Here is a 15,835-nt window from a genome sequence, read left to right on the forward strand (position 1 = left end):
CTTATTTTGTTGTTTTCAAGGCAAGCATCACACAGAGCTGTTATTTTACCCACTCAGCTTGTACACATGAGTAGGAGCAGCCATCTTTGGACCCAGAGCAATGTGCAGTTTGCAGACAACCTGTGAAACTTCTGGGCTGGGTGGCATGGTTGGTGTTGGGCTCCTGGGCAGTGAGAGATCCTGCAGGTAGCAGTGAGTGCTCCCAGCCCCACGGGACAGGCTGTGGAGGACAGCTAGGCTGGGTTGCCCGCTCTGTGGCATGTTCCTCTCTAGGGCACTTGGTATCTGACCCTAATTCTATGGGGAGAGAGAGGTTGTAACCTGTGGGATTGCAACTATCAGGCAGCCCTGACAGTGGGATCTGTGACCCACCCAGGCTGTGTTTTGTGCCTCCACAGACAACACATCCGCGGTGCAAAGCTAAAGAGAGGCGTTTCACGGCGGAACACCATGAGCGTTGACCTAAGACGCCGCTTTCTGCTCCTCAGTCCGAGTCCTCCGGAACTCCGGCTTGCCTGCTCCCAGGAGAGGGCAGTGGAGCCGCACACGCTCCGTGCCGCGGCCGGCGGGCCGCTCCGTTCCTGCGGGGCTGCGCGAGGTGAGCAGAGACAGGAGGACGGATCTAATAACGTGTGCTTGCAAGCGTGTACGAGAATATCCAGGAAGTGTTCTGCGTGTTTAATAACGAGAGTGAGTTGTCTGTAAACAAAAATAGATTTGGGGTGACGAAGATTACGGTTGCTTTTATTTGACTGGAAGTTTTCTCTGTTATGTTATGTGTATTTGTTTATGGCCACACACAGTTATACTAGTAACTTGCTGATTCCACACAAGTTTGTTGTAGCCTGAATTAGAAAATGTTATTGATATTTATATAACCATTTGGGATGCTGCTAAGGCTCTCCTGTGCCAAATCCTCACAATAAAGTCATTTACTTATTTCACATTTACAGGCATGCATCCTAAGACAACAAGGAGCCTTGGCTGAAAACAGCAGAATGTGGTTTTAAGGTACTGTAATTAAGGGTAGACTGGGATGCCTTCTCCTCTGCTTCCTAACCACCCCCTGCCCTCAGCGCACCAGCAGTCAGGCAGCTAGCTGCTTTCAGTAGGCTCACGTTTACCCCAGGTTTCCCTGCCTGGGTGCTGGGCTTCAGTGACCAGCCACTATGAGCTGAGAGCCTGTATCAGCCCTGTGGTAAGTGGCTTTTGACTGGGAATCCAGCAGACAGCCCTGGCGAAATAAAGCATTAGTAAACAAGCATTTCATCTTGTGAGGACATGCCAGACCTATCTGCACTCATTGAAAGAGGGCAGATTTGTGAAACTCTGAAATACAGCTTCAGAGACAAGAACTTCTCTTTTATGTGAAATGTTAAAAACAAACAAAACCAAAACAGAAAAACAAAACAAAACAACAACAAAAAACAGAACCAACCAACCAAAACAAACCCAAAAACAACCTGCACCACAACAAAAGATACACCCACAAACCCCACCCTGAATCCAGCACAAACTTAGGACAGACTTCCCTCTCTGTCTTCAGAGGACAGGGTCACTCACCTCTGATTGAGGAGCGAGACCCAGCTCCCAGCTGAGCTGAGGCCATGCTGACATCCCCTAAAGCAGCGAGGTGCACAGTGGAAGTGGCAGGGTGTGTTTCCCAAGCAGACCTACTGGTATCACTGTTGTTGGCGCACGAGGTCAGATGAGTTTTGCAACAAAGGCATAGCAACCCCCTGGAGCAACACAAACTGTGTGAAGTTAAACTGGTTAAACGATGCTGCCAGTTCCTGCAGATGATGAGCTGCCTTTTCTTCCTCAGCCACTCTTAAGCTCAGGTGCAGCAACAAGAGCAAGGTCTCGGGTACTTGCAGTAGAGAAGTGCAGGAAAATGCACCCAGTGCAACATCAGCTAGCACCTTGTTAAAAGAGCAAGTACAGAAAAATCTGGGGTGAGGAGGGGGAAAGTTTCAAAGAAATTTGGAATGAAAAATAAGTTCATCCCTTCAGCTCTGAACTCTAGTCAATGCTATATCCAGTCAGACATGTCATGCAGGTACAGGGAGAAAGCAGGACCACTCCATGTAACAGTAAACCTTCTGTCCTTTGGAGAATCCCAAAATGGAAGGTTCCTAAACAAAATCAGTGTGCGTTTCTGTGTTCATTGCCGATTCATTGCTGAAAGATCTGAAATCAATTAGTGAAAATACCTTGACTGGCTTCAGAAGAGGGGGCTGCAAATTGGGTAGTTTTGCCTTTGGAAGCCACAGGGTCCAGGGAAAATCCAGAGACTTGCACGCACAAGGGGCCACTGAAGTGCAGCTTCTCTCTTGGTGTAAGTGGGGCTTTGGCAATTTACACCAACAATCTGTCCGTCATATGAAACCACGTGGCTCATAGGAACCACAGGAATCAGTAGGATTTTATGCGTGTAAGGCTCATTGACGTCAGTGCGAGTTGGACGGCCTAGCCCTGGAGTCTAGTATAATCAGCCAAATGAGGATCAAAGGCACAAAACACATGCAGAGCACTACAGCACAAATATCTGAAAAGGGACCAGAAACATTTGAGTTTCATCTGTCAACATCTTCCTGAAGCACTAGCTATGTTTCCATCTTGCCTTGCACCACCAGACCCTGCTGCCTCCAGACCCAAAGCTCCCATTGAGAGAAGACAAGCGACTCAGTTGTCCATGTAAAGGCTGGACATCAGACACAGTTTACCCCATCCTTAGGAAGGCTCTTAAAATTACCCACCAACATCAACTAACAGCAGTATTCCTTATTCATGTCAGTCTTGGAATCCTTGCCACAGTGGAAGAACGTTACGTTTGCCATGTTAGCCCAAAGGTGGAGCTGAGCTACAGGGAGGCTAAAGCGGGATGCAGAACCTTGGTTCTTCTTTCTCAGCCTGTCATCAGTGGGCACAAAGGATCTAATAGAGGAAGATGCTGTCTAGCACTGCTAAAACCTGCATCTCACACCTCCACCGTGTTTTTCAGTACAGAGGGTGCTGTATGTAAGGCTACACATTTCTCAGATTAATGTAAAGTCACTTGTCCCGCTGCACAACAGATTCCAATATTTTGTTCTTTCATAGTAGCGATGAGGCCAATTATAGCTCAGCTGTAATGGAAAGGTACAATACAATTGCTCCTACTTCTCAGTCAAATTTCCCAGAACCTGTCTCTCTCTCTCTGTCTCTCTGTCACAATTTAACTTTTAAATTGAGATTGTGTTTTTTAAACGAAAAAAAAAAAAATCTAGAATCTTACTGAAATGGAACACGAGCTTTCTTTCAGCTAAGTTTCACGTGCCAAACTGTATTGGCTGTATGCTAAGCGCTAGAAAGAACTGGTAACAAAATTGTTGTATATTAACATATACCTCCCCCCCCCCCCCAAAAAAAAAAAAAAAAATCACCAAAAAAAACCCCAAAGAACTCTAAATCTCCTAATTACTGTGTGCAGTTCCCAGATCACCCATCAAGGAAAATATCTAGATTTATGCCTGTAGTTCCTTAGCAAGAATGACAAATGCCCTGAAACTTTGACTTTTTTAGCTACACTCCTGTCTCGCCTGCATTCTGCAGTGACTGGAGAAGCACTGAAACTGGAACATCACCAAAGGCACTGAAACAAAAACTGAGCAATTGAGACAGCCTTTCTCAGCTGGGCGCAAGGTGCTGCAGGACTGGAGCGGAGCCTGTGAGGCAGATGACAGCACTTAGGACCACCACAGAGGTAAGTCCGCGCTCCGTAGAGGCACCTGGGCAGTGCTGTAACTGACTCAAACCTACAGATATTGTAATCTGCAGTTAAAAATGCAAGGCGGAAATTTGTTTAGCCTTTTAGTGTATGCTTTGGCTTGTTGCTTCGGAGGAGGAGTGTGCTTTTGTGGCATCTCGTACATGGCTGTGTCTTACTGCTGCTTGGGCTGTTATTCCTGCATGCCTCTGGAAAGGGGCCTTGCACACTACAGATCATACGGGAGAGTTGTTTTCCTAAAAGCGGGAATAAACAGTCAGGAGATGAAATATTCCTAAGTAATGAGATTAGAGACAAGAACGTAACATGGGATGCGGCTTTCAACAATAATTACATCTGACACCCTCATCAGCAAGAAGATGTAGGGGCTGCGAGCTCTGAGCTTGGGAACAGCATATGAAAGACTGGCTTCTCTTGGGAAGGGAGGCACAGGGGAGGTTATTTTTAGCACTCGGGGAAAAAAAAAAGCAAGAAAAAAAAGCAAGAATTTAAGCACTCTTTGGTTTGATCCCGTTCTTATGGAAGAGGTCGTACAGAAAGAGGTGGTGTGCAAGGAAAATAAGAAACGGGAGCAGAAACGGTGCTGACGACGGGGCAGCGGCTGCGCTCAACGCCATGGGCTGACTCAGGACAGAGATGAGAAGGAGCGAGGTCCGAGCGGGAGGGGAGCTGCGCGCAGGAGAGCCGCGCCGGGAAGCTGCGGGCAGAGCGGGCAGAAACTCCTGTCCGCGCCCGGCAGCCGCAGGGCCGAAGGGTCGGCAGCGGCGGGGCAGGTGCGGTGCGCTCCGCCGTCGGGGCCGCGCTGCAGTTGGCTCCTGTTCCACGGCGCGGCGCTGAGCCGGGCGCCGGCGGGGCAGGGGGCTCCGGGAGGAGCTCGGCGCCCTCGCCGCCCCCGGCCCGCTCCGGCCCCACCGAGGAGCTCTCGTCGGCCGCCGCGCGGCTCCGCGTTCGCGGAGGTATTTATAGATCAGACACTTTCCAAAAAAGCAGCGCCGCGCCCGCATTGCTCGGCAGCTCTTTCCATCCGTAATTGAGAGAGAAAAAAAAAAAAGAAACAAGCTAGCGAAAAGGAGAAGCGGGGCTTTGCGAGCGCGACGCTCTCTCGACCCGGCGCTCCGCGGTCACAGGCTGCTAAGAAAGTGAGCGGGGTCCGGCGGGGCCGCCCCGGGACCTCCTCTGCTTTCCGAGCTTTAATTTTTCCGGAACGAGCCCTAAAAAGGGCAGCGGGGCGGGGCCGGATCTTCGCCTTTTTAGGACAAGGGCCCCGCCACCGGAATACCCCCTCGGCGGCGGCGGGCGGAGGGGCGCTGCCGGCGCGGCGGCGGCCCCCGGGGGGCCGCGCGGGGCCGGGGCCGCCTCCGCGGGGCGCGGGGCGCGGGGGGCCGGGGCGGGCGCGGGGCGGCGGGGCCGCACGCGGGCGCCCACGTGACCGCCGGGCCCCGTTCCTCAGTCCTTATATGGGCAGTGACGTCCCGGGCATTCAGGGGGCCCCCATAAATAGTTACCGCCAGACTTGTCCTCCAGCGCGAGCTGCGGCGGGAGCGCGGCTCTCCCGGGGCACCGCCGCGACGGGGCGGCCGCCCGCCCGCACATGCCCGCTCCGCGCCGGCTCCCCGCGATCCCCCCGCGTCGGTAGCGGGAGGCAGGGGAGCGCCCCGTCCCCGCCCCGAGCGCCCGCCGCCGGCCGGGAGCGCGGCTCCCCGGGCCGCCCGCCGCCCCCATGATGACCGCCAAGGCGGCGGACAAGATCCCGGTGCCCCTCGGCGGGTTCCCGCACCAGCTGACCGAGGGCATCTACCCCGCGGACGACATCTCCGCCGCGCTGCCGACTTCGGTCGCGATCTTCCCCAATGCCGACCCCGCGGGGCCGTTCGATCAGATGAGCGGCGTGGCCGCAGGTAAGCGGAGCCGCGCTGTCGCGCAGGTGCGGGCGGTGAGGCCGGGGCGGCTGGCGGTTGCGGGGGCGAGCGGGGGCGGCTGTCCCCCGGGGCTCGCCCGGCTGGGGTCCCTCGGGGCGCCGCTCGGGGGAGAGGCCGGGGCGCGACACGTGCGCGCCGCGGCCCCGCGCCCCCCGAGCGGCCGCCGGGGCAGGGGAGGCTCGCGGTGCTGACCGGCGCCTCGCCTCGCCCCCAGACGGCATGCTCGGCGTGGACATGGGCGACAAGCGGGCCCTGGAGCTCCCCTACGGCGGCGGTTTCGCGCCCGGCGCCCCGACCTCCCGCAACCAGACCTTCACCTACATGGGCAAGTTCTCCATCGACCCGCAGTACCCCGGCGCCGGCTGCTACCCCGAGGGCATCATCAACATCGTGAGCGCGGGCATCCTGCAGGGGGTCAGCGCGCCCGCCTCCGCCGCCTCCGCCGCCTCCTCCGCCGCCTCCTCCGCCTCCTCCTCGGCCACCGCCGCCTCCGCCGCCTCCCCCGGCGCGCTGCCCGGGGCGCTGGGCTGCGGCATGGCGCAGGGCCCGCCGGCTGAGCTGGAGCACCTCTACTCGCCTCCGCCGCCGCCCTACTCGGGCTGCGGGGAGCTGTACCCGCAGGACCCCTCCTCGGCCTTCCTGCCCGCCGCCGGCGGCGGGGCGCTGCCCTTCCCCCCGCCGCCCTCCTACCCCTCCCCGAAGGCGGCGGCTGCCGACGGCGGGCTCTTCACCGTCATCCCCGAGTACGGCGGCTTCTTCCCGCCGCCCCAGTGCCAGCGGGAGCTGCACGCCGGCCCCGACCGCAAGCCCTTCCCCTGCCCCCTCGACTCGCTCCGCGTCCCGCCGCCGCTCACGCCGCTCTCCACCATCCGCAACTTCACCATGGGGGCGGCCCCGGCGGGAGCCGCTCCCGGCTCTGCCCCCGGAGGCGGCGGCGGCGGCGGCAGCGGCGCTGGGGAGGGCGCGCGGCTGCCCGCGGGCGCCTACAGCCCGCACCACCTGCCGCTGCGGCCCATCCTGCGGCCCCGCAAGTACCCCAACCGGCCCAGCAAGACGCCGGTGCACGAGCGGCCCTACCCCTGCCCCGCCGAGGGCTGCGACCGCCGCTTCTCGCGCTCCGACGAGCTCACCCGGCACATCCGCATCCACACGGGCCACAAGCCCTTCCAGTGCCGCATCTGCATGCGCAACTTCAGCCGCAGCGACCACCTCACCACCCACATCCGCACGCACACCGGCGAGAAGCCCTTCGCCTGCGACTTCTGCGGGAGGAAGTTCGCCCGCTCCGACGAGAGGAAGCGGCACACCAAGATCCACCTGCGCCAGAAGGAGCGCAAGGGCGCGGGGACCGCCGCCGCCCCGCAGCCCGGAGCCGGCGGCAGCGGGGCCGCCCTGGGCCCCTGCGCGGCGCGGACGCGGACGCCCTGAGTCGGGCGCGGGGCGCGGGGGCGGCGCGGAACCCCGGGGGCGCAAGGTGCCGGGCCGGGCGGGGCCGACGGCTGTACATAGGGGCTGCGGCGGGAGGACGGATGCATGCGGTGCCGTCGTGGTGAGGTGTCCTTGGTGCCTTGTGTGGTGTGAGCCCGTACCCGGCTGCATGTGGGGGGTGCCTTACCGATCCGCTCCGACGACAGCGGCGACGCCGAGACCGGAAAGTTTGCCTTCCCTCCCTGGTTGTAGTATGGCTGTACATTTCTGCCTATTAATATTGGGATTTTTTTTTTTTTTTTTAGAGACTATATTTTTGTACGCACTGGTTGGGGTTGTTGTTATTTTTTTTTGTCTTTTCGGTGACCGAAGAGTGTTGCGTCTGCGGGGGGGGAGGGAAGGGCCCGGGCGGGACGAGCGCACCCGGCGGGCCCGGCCCGATCTGCGCCGCGGGGCGCGGGCGGCGGCACGGCCGTGTGCGGCCGCGGGCGGCAGCTGCGGGACGGGGCTCCCTCCCGCCACTCTGTACATAGCCCTCCGACGGCAGGGTCGGCGCTCACGGCGTTTATAAGCGACGACGAATAAATCTCTTAATTATGCCACGCTGACACCGTTATTTCCGTTGGTGCCTGCCGGGGGAGGGGGGCTCCCCACCGGCCCCGGCCCCGCCGTGCCGAGCCGCGCTGCCGGCCGCGGGGATTCCCGTCGGAGGCGTGAGCCGCGCCGGCGGCGGTGGGAGCGGGCGGGCGGTGTGACTCAACGCGGTGTTCCGCGGCCCGGGGCGGCTGCCCCGAGTGGGCTCCGGCACAGCTAGTCCGGGGCTGCACGGGCCGCCCCCCGCCCGAACCGGGCTTTCCCCTGCACATCGGCCTGGCCGCGACACCGCTTTTTTTTCCTTTTTTTTTTCTTTTTCTTTTTTTCTTTCCTTCCTCTTCTTTCTTTTCTTTTCTTGTTTTCTTTCTTTTTTTAACGTTCTATAAGTTATTTTTGAGGATGCTGACCCAGCATGGTGGTGCGTGGTTGTGCTGTGGAGCCCGGGACAGCTGCAAGCAGCCCAGCGCTGCGATGAGCCCTGGCACAGCCCTGGCACGGCTGTTCCGACTGAAGCCACCGGCAGCCCGCTGCCTTCCTTCTGCACTGAAACTTCCTGCTGTCTTCCCTGCTGCCAGGGTGCTGGCTCTCAGAGCAGCTGCTCTTTGGAGCTGGAAATGAAACAGGTCTCCAAAACTGGGCACAAAGAAGCTGAGGAGCTTTACAGCACCCTGCCACCTTCCCCACACAGCTCTCATAAGCTTTAGCCTCCCCTCATCTCAGCATGGGCAGCTTTGCCACCTAGTCCCACATGTTCCCAGGCTCCCGAAGGGACACCAGCAGCCGCTGCCTGCTGGTGGAGGGGCGACACATGGGCAAGTCTCAGACGTGGAGCACAGTCTCACAGAGTCGTTGGTGTCCTCGGTCACCAACGCTGGGCTACAGCGCAGGAAGGCAGACGGGCAACACTGGGCTTCCCGAGGCGCTACTACAGCTTTGGATAACCATGGCTTGGTCACAGCCAGAGCATCGTGGGCCAGCTCAGGTTCTCAGCTACCCAAGTGCACGATCCAAGGCTCTGCCCGTGGCCTCTAAACTACTGAGAGCAGCCCTGCCGCAAGATTGAGATGCCAGCAAAGAGCAGAAGTCAACACAAATTGTAAGTGAGCTGGATTAAGGACACAAGTATCTAGCGTAGAGCTGTGAGAAACTTTACACTGTGTAATAGTATCAGCACTCTTAAACCTGTGCCTTTGCTTTACAGTAACAACTAGCTTCACAAGCTGCAGTACCACATGTGCTGGATATGTCTGAAGGGCCAAATGCACCACTTGGGCTGCCAGGCAAAAGAAACTTGCGTTACCGCTCTTGTTCAAAGCTGTCACACTTGCAGAGAAAAGTAACGACTGGTCGGTGGTGAGATATCCTGTATTTATTCTGTAACTCAGCAATAACAGTGATTTTCCTGTTGTGAAAACGCAATAAACAGACTGCAGAGAGAAGGAACTATATTAGACTCAAACCTTCTGCTTACAGATATCCAGAACACGTGCAGTTAAGTTTCAGTCATTGAATAAGCAAGAAGAGGCTTTTCTTTAATGCATCTCAGATTCTCTTTTTCCTGACACAGTGACTTTAATACTTTGATGCTAACGCCGTTATTTAAAAAAACAAAAAAGTTTTGCCACAATTGTTAACAGCACTCTACAGGGTAAGGGACCACACTGTCCTCTGTGGAAAAGGTGCATTAAAATCCTATCCCATTACATGTCTTGACTAGGTCTTAAGCATGGAGAAAAAATAAAAAGCAACAAGAGAGACCTAAGGGGAGGATAGAGAGATGAGATACAGAACCGAAATGCTCTTTGTTGCAGTTTGTTTTTCCAGTACCGCTGTTTGCATGCAGCACGCTGTTTGTGGGCTTCTGGAAAAGGATGACAGTCTTCATTAGTGCCGGAGCGAGTGAGAAACACAGGCTGTGCCATTCCGAGGCACTGCATTACAGTTAATGACTACGCTTGATAGAGAATTGTTGCACATTAACTAATGCTAAGCTGCAGGGGAATTCCAGGAAAAACAGGTAAGCCCACTGCAGAAACATCAGACACTCCACAGTGCTGTAAGAATAAATGGAAATTGAGCAAAATAATTTCCACCAATTTTTCCTTGCAAAAGCATTAATATGTGTATGCATAATGCTGATGGTGTTTTACATTCATTCTTCCACAGCCCTTCCTCCCCAATTAAAAAAGTGATGCTGTATCAGAATCACTTAAAAATTCACCCGTCCAAGCAACCGTACAGGAAAAACAAGTCTGCTTTTATAAATACACAAAGAAACACAAAGGCTGGTTGTGGGACAGTTTCTGGAGCAGGCTGGTAACATCCCTTAGGAAGTGGGTTTGTGTTCAAATTCCCACACAGTGACCCAGGCTGGAGCCCGTGGCATGGCGTGCTCTGCCATCAGAGGCACCGGGCCACTCCCTGCAGCACAAACAGGTACATCACCTCTAGAAAAGTTTCTCCCGTTAGAAAGATCGCATCCCCTGCTGAGGGCATGCTGTATCTCAAGGCTGCTTACAGCACAGCAAGGCAAAATGCACTGCGTCTCTTCTACACTATGTTTATTTAAAAGCCTTACAAAAAAGTAATCTTTATAAATAGTATAAAGAGGGAAACCACAAGGCTTCCAAAGCTCAGTGTTCACCTGTCCATATAAAAACACAGACCACTTTTAGAGAAGAGTTATCAGGTCAAATCCTATCTGAACCTAGGGTGTGTGTACAGATGGATATACATATCTATAGGTTACAGGCAAGTGAGTAGTGTTGTACAGCAGCATCCATAGGACAGCAGCGGTCTTCTCTAAAGATGCCCACAGTTTCCACTCCCCTCGGCCACTGCTATATGAGAACTCCCAAGCACAGTTAATTAGCAGCTGTGAGTCTCCTCCCGGCTGAGGGAACATGCATAGGAATGCTCTATAACTTCAGTTCTCATAGCCGGATCTTATACGGAACGCAGTGAAGAACTGTTAAATGGTAATTCGGGACCCGACACCGTCCCTCAGGAGGGGAACTCATTTCACTCCCACCCCACGCACACCACCGTGTATCCATGGAGCGCTGCCCGCCCCAAGAGTTGCCCCGGGGGTGGGATTTTGCCAGTTCGGTACATCTCTTAGCGGAGCCCGGCCCGGAGCCGCCGGGAAGGCGGTGCGGCGCTCCCAGCAGCGAGGGGGTGGGGGTGACGGCTCCGGGAGGGTTCTTATTGCATTCGCTCTGCTGGAGCCCGACCCCCCCCTTTGACCGAAGCTCGGCGACGCACTCAGAGCGCTGGGTTTTCTTCCGAACGCTCAGTCGAGTAGAACCGGACCGCGCCACTCCTCCTTCATCGCACGTCAGCCACAAGAAATAAATACATCGTCACTTTATTGTCCCGAGCGGCCCTCGGCGCGCGGCCCTGCGAGCAGCCCGTGCCGGCGGCCTTTCCCCCGGCGGGAGCGGCGCGATCCGAGCGGAGGGCCGAACCGCGGCCCGGGGCGCCGTCCTCGAGCGGTCGGACGGGACGAGCCGGGCGGGGCTCCCCGCGCCGACGCCCGCCTCCCCTCGCAGCCGGGCGCTCCGCAGCGTTCCGTCCGGTCCCGAGGGCCGACGCGCGGCGGGCGCCGCCTCAGGGGCAGACGCGGGGCCCCGGGTAGGGCTCTCCCCCGCACCAGAAGTCGGCGGCCGGCGCGGTCTCCAGCAGCCACACCTCCCTGGGCAGCGCGGGCTCGGCGCCGGCCGGCGGCCCCTCCAGCAGGCGGTAGTAGTGGCAGTCCCGGCCGTGCTCGGGGTCGTAGGGCGGCGCCAGGATGTCGAGGAAGGCGGCGGGGCCGTCCACGGCGTCGATCTGGTGCAGGTTGTCGCTGTGCGGCGAGAGCAGGCAGGGCGGCGAGGCGGGCGTGTAGTGTTGCCGGGAGCGCAGCAGGGCGCGCAGGCACGGCCCCGGGGCGGGCGGCGGCGGCGGGGCGGCGGCGGCGGGCAGCGCGTCCATGCAGGCGATGCGCAGAGTGCCGTACAGCACCTTCAGCATGCCGTTCATCCCCGGGTGGTCGTGCAGCGGGATGCAGGCGCCGCCGCGCAGCAGGAACACGCCCATGCTGAAGCTCTCGGTCTCGCAGATGTGCATATAGCTGACGGGCGGCACGGCGCCGGCCCGCGGGCACCCCGCCGCCGCCGGAGCCGGCCCCTGCGGCGCCAAGTGTAGGTCCTCGGCGCGCACCTCGTCCAGCAGCTGCTGCAGCCGGTGCAGGTTCTCCCCGAAGGCCGGCCCCGCGGGGCTGCGGAAGGTGATGCGCGCCTGCCGCGCCACCCGCTGGATCAGGGAGGCCATGTTGTCCCGGGGCATGGCGGCTCCCGGCCCGCTCCGGCCCGGCCCCGCGCGCCCGCCCGCGCCAGGCGCTCCCGTCGCTTCCTCCCGCCGCTTCCTCCCGCGGCCGCCCCGACGCGCAGGCGCGCCCGCGCCGCCGTGCACCACGGGGCCCGTAGTCCTCCGCCCGCGGTCCGCCGCCCTTCGCTTCCGCCGCTCCCGCGCCGCACGGCGCTCCCGCCCGCCGCCCGTCGGACGGCTCGGGGGTGGTCCCGGCACGGCGGCGGCGAGGGCACGGGGCGGCGGGCGGCGGATCTGGGAGGAGGACTACGGCTCCCGGCGGCGCCGGCGCGAGGGGGCGGCTCCGCCCGAGGCCGCGCTCCGCCGGCGGCGCGCGAGGGGCCGCGGGGTCGGGAGGCGGTGTGAGGGGCGGCCGCCATCTTGGGGCCGGGGTGCGCGGGGCGCTGAGGGGCGGCCCCGATCTCTGCGGGAGCTCCGTGCGCCGCGGCTCCCGGCAGCGCGAAGGCGGCCAGTCGGAGCGGTTTCAAACTTAGAAAACCGCGCTCTGATCGCTGGAGCGAACAGACTCTTGCCACCTCGAGTCCGGTTCTTTGAGCGGGCGTCAGGTGCCCGGCTGCTGCTGTGCCGGGGCACAGCCCGTAACGGTTCTGACGGGCAGCTGGGTAGGGCTCCGGGGGCTGCAGCCACCGAGCTCGGTAACTTCATTTAAAAGCGATACAAACAGGTGCGTTTTCCCGATTACAGACAAGCTGCGTTCTTCAGATGTGATTGCACTTAAGAAAGATGCATGTGGCCTTGCGGTATTACACACCGCATTCATACGTGTGAATCAGAAGTGCAGATATGGCAGGCTGGAATGCTGGCACTGCTGACAAGGATTAGTGATTTGGAACCCTCTTCCCAAACCTATTTCCCACTTTTTATGCATAAGCGATGCACAGAACACAAACTTAGATTGCAGTGCAATTGATTCTCCTCACGGTGCTCAGTCGAGTTGCCTGTTTTGAGTTCCATCCGAATCCATTGGCAGTGTGGTCTCAGCCTGTTCTGACACTTCAAAACTTCAAGGTACTTCAGAAGCATTTCTCTCTGCAGTGCCAGTGTTTCTGCACCTGGCAGGACACCTGGGACAAGGGCGCAGAGATCCGTGCTTTGGGGTGAGCAGCAGTCAGCCTTTAGTAGCCCATGGCCCTGCGTGTTGGAGGGAACTACTGGGGATGGTCACAGCCTCCCCACTGCTGTGCTGGCTGAGACGTAGGCTACTGACAGACACCCAGAGGTTTGCCAAGTCTCAGTATTTAGTCTGCTTTTCTGTTCAGCCCCCTGTGCGGGGTCTGTCAGTTTAATCATGGAGGTATGGGCTGGAATTTTGGGCAGTTATTGTTATTGGTGATAATCGTTTATCATCTCAGCATTGGCTTAGGCATCTATTTGTGTTCTCACTCAGCAATTACGTTTTTTGCTTGGAAGCGATTGCTAAAATGGTTACTTTCCAACACTCATTCTTTTCCTGTGCAGCACAAAAATAAACTGTTTTGTGGAAGCAGAAATGCTTGGTAGTGGTAGGACTTTGTGCGCTTGCCTAACATGCTGTTGCAAGGACAGCTAGTGTGGAGAACCAGGAGCTGGAGCTCTGCATCTCTGCTTGATCTTGACTTGCTGGGTGATATGAGGTGAGTTACTGGACCCTTTGTGCTTATCACTCTGTAAACCATGAATCACCTCTGTGCAAGGATGTTTATTAAGATTTTAAAAGATCTTAGGAATATCTTCACGCAAACGTTCCTGGTGCCATGTTACGTTGGTGACAAGCTTTATGTTTTGCATAACCTACAATCCGCAATGTTTTTAACTGCTGCATTGGTTTGATGTGGACAAAAATATGTCTTTGGCACTTAACGTTCCAGCTAAATGTTACATCACACCCACATTTTTCAGTTCAGTGATATACAAGAAAAAAAAAACAACATGCAAAACAACCAACGCAGAATAGCAAGTTGTCCAGCCGACTGGCAAATGTACTGATATTATTATTATTCAGAAGATAATGTTCTTAGCTAACATCTACCATCTTGAATGCATGGGAAGGAAAAAACCAACCACAGTATAGTTGCTTGGCTGGGCTTTGAGACTACGTTGTATCGGTGATGCAATGACCAAAGTTCAGTGTAGTGGTTTTATGATAAAACCAGCCAGAGTGAGGTCAGGCTCAGGTTACAGTTTTGGCCTCCTGCTGTGTTTGTTGGTTTTTTCCTCACATGGAGAATGTATTCAGAACTGTTACATCTACTTTCTTTCCACCCCCACTCCACCACTTCTAAGCTTCTGTCCCTGCTACCTCAATTCTCCTGTGAAACCAACAGTTTTTTAGCTTTTTGCTTCTCAGTTACTGTTATGTATTATAATTTTCCCCCTAATTTGTGAAGTATCCCCTACTCATTTTCACTTTCTTCTAGGAGCTGCTTCCCAGGTCCTCTTGATTTTGTTTGAGAAGTTAGAATTACCTGCAATCGCTGGTAAACCAAGAGTCTCGAACGGAGAATAATGACAAGCACCTACCTAGAAGGTCAGTGGTTGGCTGTTAGCATGTTCTGTCATGGTGCTGGAATATTGCACGAGGTGTAGAACTCGGTGAGGCAGTACAGAAACCATCCTCTGTCATAATGCTGCCAGTTACTGCAGAGGTGTATTCACAGGACAAAAAATAAGACTGTGTCTAAGAAATTTTTGCACTGTTCGTGCCACTTGTTATGCAAGGGTTTAATTGTTTGTTTGTTTTATAAAGCTACCACCAATCAGAGAGAGAAATACAAATATCAGGCAGATATGATTATGATGAGAACAAGACTGGAAAGAGGGAAGGCAAACATGTCTGTAATATTTGCTGTTTCTCCAGTAATAATGGCTTACGTAAAAGAAAGTTAGTTATCAGTTATTCATCAGAGAATTTGTAAATCAGTAGAAGCACAAAGGAGTGCTCGATGTAACTGTACTGAAATCAGGAGGGGAATTAGGTTCATGTAGACACCAAACTTTAAACACATCTATGTAACATTAGAATCTCACTCACTTTTACCACTTCTTTACTGACACCTATCCTGTATTTCATTTATTCTATTAAACACGCAGTTCACACCTTGCTGTAATGCTTCTTTTGTTGTAGCCTGTCAGTTAAATATGCTATTCCTGTATAAAATACATCGTTAATGGATTTTATTGACAAGTTGCTACCGAACGTCTTGGAGCTGTTGGAGTGACTCAGAGTAGGAAAGGCTGTGCGGCATGCTACTCCTTGTGTATGAATCTGAGCAGAGCTCCTCTGATTTCATGGTTTCTGCTGGTGCCAGTCAGATCCGTGCTGATGCCCCTGGTTGCATCTAGCTTAGATTGTGATGACTGAAAGTATGAAGTTGTGTCCTCATTTCTTCTGAACTCTCTGACTGTCTAGGACCAATCCTGCCTAGGAAGAAGGAGACGCTTACAGGTGTGGTTAGAAATTGCTTTCCCTTCATGTGCTCCCTTGCTGATGTATCATTTGCAGGAAGATATCTCTGCCCAGAGCTACTTGTGTAGTGGCACTCTGCCCTTCTGCAGCAGTGGAGCTGCAGGGTACTTCCACCAGCTGTGTGCACTCCTGGCAATTCAAAGAGACAAGGGAAGAGGGAGAGATCTGCTAGTGGCTGTGGGGAGTTATCTCTGTTTGTCACATATATTTAGTGTTTTCAGAAGATTATCTGGCTGCATAACTTGGGACAAATCTGACCTATAAGTCTAAAATTTAGAATAAGTGCAAAGAATTTTGTTGAGGTGTCCATAA

The 15,835-nt window shown here is 55.9% G+C and overlaps 3 protein-coding genes and 1 long non-coding RNA gene across 7 annotated transcripts in view; 3 read left to right on the forward strand and 1 right to left on the reverse strand.

The window, feature by feature from the left end:
• Window positions 1–951: 951 nt before the first annotated feature.
• LOC128077756 (uncharacterized) lies at window positions 952–4,426 on the forward strand. The gene is made up of 3 exons (XR_008205171.1): window positions 952–1,011; window positions 3,565–3,745; window positions 4,295–4,426. It is a non-coding gene; the product is annotated as an uncharacterized LOC128077756 (long non-coding RNA).
• An 869-nt stretch (window positions 4,427–5,295) lies between these two features.
• EGR2 (early growth response 2) lies at window positions 5,296–7,116 on the forward strand. Its single transcript, XM_052677450.1, has 2 exons — window positions 5,296–5,667; window positions 5,903–7,116. Exons 1-2 carry the CDS (start codon window positions 5,490–5,492, stop codon window positions 7,114–7,116), a joined length of 1,392 nt encoding a protein of 463 aa, XP_052533410.1. The 5' UTR covers window positions 5,296–5,489.
• Window positions 7,117–9,064: 1,948 nt separating this feature from the next.
• Window positions 9,065–12,116, reverse strand: ADO (2-aminoethanethiol dioxygenase). Its single transcript, XM_052677451.1, has one exon. The coding sequence runs from the start codon at window positions 12,034–12,036 to the stop codon at window positions 11,320–11,322; it is 717 nt and encodes a 238-aa protein (XP_052533411.1). The 5' UTR covers window positions 12,037–12,116; the 3' UTR covers window positions 9,065–11,319.
• A 336-nt stretch (window positions 12,117–12,452) lies between these two features.
• The window catches only part of RTKN2 (rhotekin 2), a 186,058-nt gene continuing 182,675 nt past the window's right edge, over window positions 12,453–15,835 (forward strand). The window contains exons 1-3 of one of the 4 annotated variants that reach the window (XM_052676627.1): window positions 12,453–13,086; window positions 13,537–13,691; window positions 14,475–14,584. The gene's annotated coding sequence lies outside the window, so the exon portion shown is untranslated. Of the gene's footprint in view, window positions 13,692–14,474; window positions 14,585–15,835 lie in introns of all 4 variants that reach the window. The other 3 variants (XM_052676626.1, XM_052676625.1, XM_052676628.1) reach the window with 3 other exon arrangements.

This window comes from Tympanuchus pallidicinctus, unplaced genomic scaffold, assembly GCF_026119805.1.
Source record: "Tympanuchus pallidicinctus isolate F22 unplaced genomic scaffold, pur_lepc_1.0 scaffold16, whole genome shotgun sequence".
Taxonomy (NCBI): Eukaryota; Metazoa; Chordata; class Aves; order Galliformes; family Phasianidae; genus Tympanuchus; species Tympanuchus pallidicinctus.